The sequence below is a fragment of the Panthera uncia genome (assembly GCF_023721935.1).
Source record: "Panthera uncia isolate 11264 chromosome E2 unlocalized genomic scaffold, Puncia_PCG_1.0 HiC_scaffold_19, whole genome shotgun sequence".
In the NCBI taxonomy this organism is placed as follows: domain Eukaryota; kingdom Metazoa; phylum Chordata; class Mammalia; order Carnivora; family Felidae; genus Panthera; species Panthera uncia.
The window spans coordinates 1,086,097-1,095,044 of record NW_026057588.1 but is presented as its reverse complement, the minus strand read 5'-3'; the positions used below and the strand labels follow the sequence as shown (position 1 = coordinate 1,095,044).

The 8,948-nt window shown below is 37.8% G+C and overlaps 1 protein-coding gene across 1 annotated transcript in view; it reads right to left on the bottom strand.

Moving 5' to 3' along the window:
- Positions 1-3,633: 3,633 nt before the first annotated feature.
- LOC125915633 (zinc finger protein 677-like) overlaps positions 3,634-8,948 on the bottom strand; it is a 94,822-nt gene continuing 89,507 nt past the window's right edge. The window contains exon 3 of the mRNA XM_049621564.1: positions 3,634-5,929. Coding sequence (XP_049477521.1) covers positions 4,236-5,929 — 1,694 coding nt within the window. The 3' untranslated portion in view covers positions 3,634-4,235. The remainder of the gene's footprint in view (positions 5,930-8,948) is intronic.

Genomic DNA, 8,948 nt, shown 5'->3' with positions numbered 1-8,948 from the left:
GAGCCCCACGTCGGGCTCTGGGCTGATGGCTCAGAGCCTGGAGCCTGCTTCCAATTCTGTGTGTCCCTCTCTCTCTACCCCTCCCCCGTTCATGCTCTGTCTCTCTCTGTCTCAAAAATAAATAAACGTTAAAAAAAAAAATTTAAAAAAAATAAAATAAAATAAAACTACCCCTTATTAAAATTAAATGACAAGGTTGTCAGGATAACTGTAGGCTGAGACAGATTTTATCAGCAGACTCTGTAATTTATCCGGAGAGTATAACATTGCATGTAACCCATGACCAGTCTGATAGGTGTAACAAATAAGTCAAAAATAATTAGTCCTTAATGTTTTGACTTACACATTTATTTCCTTTGAAATTTATTAATTTTACTTACCTGAATCTGACACTAATTTGCCAATATGCAATACAGATATACTGATTCTAGCACCTTTTTAAAAAAGTTTATTAAAGTTTATTTTTCAACACTCAGTGTGGAGCCCAACACAGGGCTTGATCCCTTGAACCGTGAGATCATGACTGAAGCCAAAATTATGAGTTGGGAGCTTAACCCAGTGAGTCACCCAGGCATTCCCTGATTCTAGCATCTTGGTAGAAAAATGGAAGAACTCATTTTGAGATTCCATTCATTCCATTCTCCCTTAAAGCGAGAGATCTACAAAAGGATTGGAGTTGAGAAATATTCTACCACTTTTGAATATATTTTAAAATTAGACTATAACTTAATAGTTATCATATCCATATCATAACCAGTCTAAAAATATCTTCGGTAATTGATCTAAACAGTATTTCATGACCATTTTCCAAAATCATACTATGCAGTAGGGGCTATTTGTGCATCAGAAAAAAGAAGGTAGTAGTTAGCATGAGGAAGATTATGGTCTTTCCCAACCAAGCCAGTCAAGAGTAAACATTCAGGTTTGTATTAAACAGTCTGACTCCACTTTTGATGCCCAACTAATGATGCCTGTGAAGCGTCATTGCAACCTCTTACTATTCTGCCAATCTGGGCAGGGCAAGCTAATAATGACGCCCAAGAGGCCATACCCTTGGCAGTAGTTGTAAGTTCACAGTGTCAATGAGTACCATCTCCCCAGCCCCACACAGGATGCATCATAACAATGTAGTCACCATTTCCTGCTTTCTCTACCCATCTTCAGAACTTGAGAACCCTACCCTGCCCTCCCGAGAAAGCATCATTATGTAATAAACATTCTCCTTACACTTCAGACAATGGAGTCCTCATTCTTGACATCTGCCATCTGTTCCAGTGGAGTAAGCACAAGTGCAAACGAGCAAAAAATGTTTTAGAAGGTAAATGAGATTTCTAGTTATCAAAAAAGATTCCCATTGAGTATGTTCATTCTTGAGAGTAAACTCATGAAGATTTCTTTTCAAATTATTCCCTGAGCACTCCACCACAAAGTATATATTGTTACCTTTATCCTTACCTCTGAAATATTCTTTTAGTTCCTAATAGTTTTCATATACCCACTACTTTTCTATTCTCTTAATGTAACGTGCAACACATATGTCTTATTTCAGTACAAAAGACATGCTGAAATATAATCATATGGTGTATATTTCTGAATGGGAAGGCAGGTTGTAAAGGGTGAGAGTTGAAATTGCATTGCTATGTTATTTTCATTATAGCCACAAAAATAATCTGGGATATACTATGGAGTGTGTAACTCCCAAATCGAACTTATGAATATATATTTCTACAACTGCAGGTTTGAATCCAACACGGAAAAAAAAATGTTATGGACGACACTCAACCTAGAGAGGACAAGGATGTATCATTAGTGTTCATTATAAAATGGCCCAATGAGGTGGGATGCACATGGGCTAATAAAACATCATTCATTTAGGGTTACACAAAAGCCTATATTTTACGTACTTAGATATTATCTGAGAAATTGGGTACAATAAATCAAAATGTATCAAAATCCAAGTTTCAATCCTCACAAGCGTACTAGTTTTGCATTTTGTTTGTTTTTTCAGACAGCACAAGTAGGTGAGAGGGGCAGAGAGAATCCTACGCAGGCTCCACGCTCAGCAGAGAGCCCAACGACACAACCCTGAACTGGTATCAAGTCAGACACTCAACATACTGAGCCACCCAAGAACCCCTACCTTGGTTCTGATTAAAATGTCCTCTATAACCTTGAGTTTTCAAAAATAAGAGTAATTTTATACATTACCTTTCAAAAGAGGGAGAGACCATCATTCCCCCTCCATTTTCTCTACCACATATGCCACCCCTAGTAACCCATCACTCACATGAAAATCACATTCTCTCAATGTCCCCACCTACAGTGTTTCATGATCATCTGATAGAGGAATCGTTTCCTGTACTAATCAACAAAGACTCTCAATCATACTAACCAATCTAGAGAGGCTGTGACCACAGAAAACATGGCAATTTAGATAATACTTTTACATCTATTCCCTGTCACTACTCATGATCTCAAATTTATACTACACTGTATCTTAAAATTAGCATCCTAGCCTTTCCAGGATATACAGGTGTGACTAAGCCCCATGTTCCTTTCACACAACCGATCCTTTCTCTGTGAAAACCATGGTTGATAAATAAAAAGCGTGTAAAGTATAACATCAGTGGATTGCAAACTTGAAGTTGTAAGTCATCAACATCAATAACAATGTAGCCTCACAAATCCTCAAATAATCAACTCTTAAATATAAAACAAACAGAGGGTTGCTGGAGAGGTTGTGGGAGGAAGGATGGGCTAAATGGGTAAGGGGCATTAAGGAATCTATTCCTGAAATCATTGTTGCACCACATGCTAACTTGGATGTAAATTAAAAAAACAAATAATAGTAAAAAAAAAAAAAATTAATAAAAAAAAAAGAAAAAGGAAACCTCAAATAATTGAGTAAAAAAAGTTATAGGGGTGCCTGGCTGGCTCATCCAGAATAGCATGTGACTCATGATCTCAGGGTTGTGAATTTGAGCCCCACGGTTAGATAGAGAGAGAAAAATGAAATTTTTAAAGAAGATTTAAACAGAAGATGATTAGTAGGTCTTTCCACAGATACACTTGTTCCATTGACACACTTCATCTCATGAGTTTTAAATAATTTTAATTTTCTGTGGAATTTAACACCTATGATTGGTTAATTCACAACACAGACCTAGTTCCCCCTAGTATGAATTTTTATATTGACAGAATTGTCTAAAGAAATGATGACCTTCACCTGGGTGGTTCAGGCAGTTAGTTAAGCGTCCAACTTCAGCTCAGGTCATGATGTCACAATTGGTGGGTTCGAGCCCCATGTCAGACTCTGTGCTGACAGCTCAGAGCCTGGAGCCTACTTCAGATTCTGTGTCTCCCTCTCTCTCTCTCTCTCTGCCCCTCCCCCACTCACACTGTGTTTCTCTTTCAAAAATAATCATTCAAAAATATTAAAAAAAAAAAATGACCTTCGTTACAAAGGTGTAATGTTTCTGTCCAGTATGAAGTCTTTGGTGTTTCCTGAAGTACAGAACTTGACACATATGTATGGTTTCCATGTTATGTGAATTTCTTCAAGACCACAAAGCACAACGTTGTACATTTTTTTAATCAGTGTTTTTAAATCACTGTTTACGGTCTTTTTAATCACTCGAAGTCTGTACCTCTTAATCCCATTAACCTTGTTTATCCCCCTCCCCAATTTCTACATTTTTAATAAACCTGATCACACTCATTACATCTGTAAGGCTTCCTTCTAATAATAATTATGTTCCATAAGGGATAAGCTTTGGATAAGCCTTGCCATACATCCATTTTGTGTGTTTTTTTTCAGAGATTTGTTTCTGATATCAGGTGAGGTGTGAACCCTGGTTATCAGCTTTCCCTCATACGTTAGTTCCACATGGTTCCTCTCCCTGATGGAATCTCTGATGTTGAGTAAGGCTTGAACACTTGCTCATTTTATTTGTAAGGTTTCTTTCTATTATGAGTTCTTTGATGATCTGCAAAGCTTGAGCTTTGAATAAAAGCACTGCCACACATATTAGGTTTATACTTTATTTTCACAGTGTATTTTCTGATGCCTAGTAAGTTTTGCAAATCGAGTAAAAGCTTTGCCACACTCATTACATTTACAAGGTTTCTCTCCAATATGGATTTTCTTATGCTGAATAAGATGTGAATGCTCCCTAAAGGCTTTGCCACTCAATACATTTGTATGGTTTCTCTCCAGTATAACTTCTCTCATGACTCTAAAGGTCTGAACGTTTGGTGAAAACCTTAGCATATTTATTACGTTTACAAGGTTTTTCTCCTGTATGAATTCGCTGATGTTCCACAAGGCTTGAATTTCGGGTAAAAGCCTTGTCACACACATTACATTTGTGTGGCTTCTCTCCAGTGTGCATTTTCTGATGCCTACTAAGCTTTGCAAATTGGGTAAATGCTTTGCCACACTCATTACATTTGTAAGGTTTCTCACCAGTATGGATTTTTTTATGTTGAGTAAGATTTGAGCGCTCAGCAAAGGCTTTGCCACACTCACTACATTTGTAAGGTTTCTCTCCAGTATGAGTTCTCTCATGACCCAAGAGGTGTGAACGTCTGATAAAAGCCTTATCACATTCACTACATTTATACGGTTTTTCTCCTGTATGAATCCTCTGATGTTCTATAAGGCTAGAACTTTGGATAAAAGCCTTGTCACATACATCACATTTGTGTGGTTTCTCTCCACGATGTGTATTCTGATGTCTAATGAGATGTGAGCACTGTTTAAAAGCTTTGCCACACTCATTACATTTGTAAGGTTTCTCTCCAGTATGGATTTTCTTGTGTTGAGTAAGATTTGAACGCTCAGAAAAGGCTTTGCTGCATTCATTACATTTGTAAGGTTTCTCACCAGTATGCACTCTCTCATGACTCCAAAGTTGTGAACGATGGATAAATGCCTTTCCACATTCATTACATTTGTAAGGTTTCTCTCCAGTATGCACTTTCTGATGATTTGCAAGGTTTGAATTTTGACTACAGACCTTGCCACATACGTTACATTTATATGGTTTCTCTCCTGTATGGACTCTCTGATGTCTGGTGAGGCTCGAAACCCTGTTAAAGGATTTGACACATTCATTACATTTGTAAGGTTTCTCTCCAGAATGGATTTTCATATGTCGAATAAGACGTGAGCGCTCAGAAAAGGCTTTGCCACAGTCATTACATTTATAAGGTCTCTGTCCAGAATGAATTATCTCATGACTCATGAGGTTTGAGCTTTTGCTAAAAACCTTCCCACATTCATTACATTTGTAAGATTTTCCTCTAGGGTATGCTCTCCTGGCTTGTGCAGGTAACAAAGGATATTTAGAAATCTTCTTAGATTTATTCCAAATGTTTCTGGTACTGGGAGGAATTCTTTCAAGTGGTGAGACTGAGGAACCATTGCTGACAGACTTCTCAGTTGGATTACATTCATACATTTTCTCCTCACTATGAAATGTCTGCAGTCTGGGCAGATGTGCCTGAGAAATTAATCCAATTCTATTTTCCAAGCAGTTTATGTACTGGTTTCCAGCACCACTTCTGTTATTGTCCATTTTTAATAAATTCCTTATAAATGGTTCATCATGCATGAAATGCTGGTATGTACTGTTTCTTACAGAAACACCCTGCTTTTCAGGAAGAGTAACTGAGGACTGATTAACTTGCTGATCTTTTCTCCAAGTGAGATATTTGTCATGGGTCAAAGGCACTTCTTTGTAATTTCTTGCATCACATTGCCACTGACTTTCAAACTCATGCATATCTTCCCAGACTTCCTGGAGATCAAAATCCTTGATGCCATGACTTTCATTTCTCTCCAATAACACTAAGTGATAAAATTCGCCTTTATTAATGTCCTCTGTTGGTGATAATTCCTTGATTGCAAATCCAGCAGAAGTACTTCCTATCAAAGAGTTGGAAAGTAAATATTTTATAGCAAATTACATGATTACACACCAAAATACTTTACACTGAACACAGGAAGTTTCTCAAACATGGTCTTCAAACACTATTGCTAAATACAATGTTTTTAAGTTTCTTTTTATAAATGTGGGGATAGTGCTTATACTTACACATCTATAGGAATATGATTGTGTTATTAAGTTAAAAGCCTGACCTTACAAACAGCACCTGATGTAGCAACAGACATAATACTGACTCATCCTGTAAGAACTTATACTATGGATATGAAGGACAAGTGGAAAACATTCAACGGGGAGACAGTATAGTGTTGTAGGAAAATTGTAGGCTTACATCTATTTCAGTATTTGCTCTAAAAATTATCAAACTAAGTATCCCATGTCCATTTTTAGGTATATACTCCAAGGAATTAAATAATATATACATGTTCCAGGAGACACATACAAGAATTTTTTTTTGAAGTTTATTTAAAGACTGAGCTTGTGAATGGGGGACGGACAGGGAGAGAAAGAGAATCCCAAGAAGTCCTCACACTATAAGCGCAATGTACAATGCGGGGCTCAAACTCAGGAACTATGAGATCATGACCTCAGCCAAAATCCAGAGTTAGACACTTAACAGTCTGAGCCACCCAAGTTCACCAAAATAATGTATCATTATATACAAAAGCTATGGCAAATCAAGTTAATGATATGTCTGTGACTAAAGCAGTAACTTAAAAAAAAAAAGTATGCTTTCAAAATATAAAAAATACTCAGGTTAAAGAATGCCACAGGGGCGTCTGGGAGGCTCAGTCTGTTGAGTGCCCGACTTTGACTATGGTCATGATCGTACCATTTATAGGTTCAAACCCTGCTTCAGGTTCTGTGCTGACAGCTTGGAGCCTGCATCCTGCTTGAGACACACTCTCTCTCTCTCTCTCTCTCTCTCTCTCTCCCTCCCTCCCTCCCTCTCCCTCTCTCTCTCTCTCTCTCTCTCTCACCCGTACCCTGTTCATGCTCGCTCTCTCTCAAAAATAAATAAACATTAATAAAAAAGAGATAAATTTAATTGAGGTAAATATGTATTATAACAATGAGATATCACTACACGTGAGAATGGTGAAAATACAGAATGCTAACACCAAATACTAGTGTGAATGTGGAACAGTAAGAACTCTCATTCATCGCTGATGGGAATGCAAAATGGTATGCCACTTTGGAAGACAGTTTGCCCTTTCTTAGAAAACTAAGTGTACTTTTAAATATGATCTAGCAATCACACTCCTTGGTATTCACACAAATGAGTTAAAAATTTATGTCCCCATAAAAACCTACACATGAAATAGAGGAATCCTAAAATGTGTATGGAACCACAAAAGACTGTGAAAGCCCAGAGCATCTTGAGAAAAAAAACAAACCTGGAGGCATCACATGCCCTGATTTCAAACTCCTTAATTACAAAGCTGTGGTAATTAAATCAGCAGGGTATTAGGGGCGCCTGGGTGGCTCAGTCGGTTAAGCATCCAACTTCGGCTCAGTTCATGATCTCACAGTCTGAGTTCAAGCCCCACGGTGGGCTCTGTGCTGACAGCTCGGAGCCTGGAGCTTGCTGCAGATTCTGTGTCTCCCTCTCTCTGACCCTCCCCCATTAATGCTCTGTCTCTCTTTGTCTCAAAAATAAATAAACATTAGAAAAATTTTTTTAAATCAGCAGGGTATTAGCATAAAAATCGACACACAGATCACCAGAAAAGAGCTCAGAAATAAACCCACACACAGTCAATTAATTTACAACAAAGGAGACATGACTATACAATGCAGAAAGAACAATCTCTTTAGTAGACGGTTTGGGAAAACTGGACAGCCACAGGCAAAAGACTGAAACTCGACCACTGTCTAACGCCATACACAAAAAGTAACTCACAATGGATTAAAGACTTAAATCTAAGACCTGAAACAAAAAAATTACTATAAGATAGGGGGTAATGAGTTCCTTGATAGAGGTCTAGGGAATGATGTGCTTTTTTCTTTCTTGTTGTTGTTTTTGACTGCTGACAGCAAAAGAAAAAACAACAAATGCAGAAGTAAGTGGGACTACATCAAACTAAAAAGTGTCTGCACAGCAAAGGAAACACTTTTTCAACAAAATGAAAAGGCATCCTTAGTAAATAGGAGAAAATATTAGCAAATTAAGTATCTGATAAGGGCCTAATAATCCAAAACATAGACAAAAATCGCTCAAATAATCCAACTAGAGAAATGGGCAGAAGATCTGAATAGATATTTTCGAAGACCTAGAGATGGCCTAAAGGACCATGAAAAGAGACTTAACGTCCATTCATCATCAGCGAAATGCAAACCAAAACCACAATATCACCTGACACCTATTGGAATGGCAGTTCTCAAAAAGACCAGAAATAACAAGTATTGCTGATGGGGTGGAGAATTTGTGCACTGTTAGTGGAGCCAAAATTGGCGTAGCCAAGAGAACTACCGTGTGATCCACCAATTTTACCTCTGAGTATGTATCTGAAGAAAACAAAACTACTAACTCGAAAAGATAGAAGCGTTCTGATGTTCACTGCAGCATCATTTACAGTAGCTGAGATACAGACACAATCTAAGTGTCTACTGATGGGTGAATGGGTAAAGTTGTGTATATATAACACAGTATGATCCAGCCATAAAAAAGAACAGAATCTTGCCATTTGTGACAACATGGATGGACCCTTGAGGACATTATGTTAAGAGGAATGAGTCAAAGACCAATACATTATGATTTCTCTTATGTGTGGAATCTTAAAAAAACAAAACAACCCCTCTTAGATACAGAGAACATAGTGGTGGTTATTAGAGGCAGGTATTGAGGGGACGGTGGCAGAAAAGGGTGAAGGTGATTAAAATGTTTAAAAAAAAAATGAGGGATGCCTGGCTGGCTCAGTGAGTAGAGCATGCAACCCTTGATCCTGGGGTTGTGAGTTCAAACTCCACGATGGGTGCAGAGTTTACTTAAAAACAAAA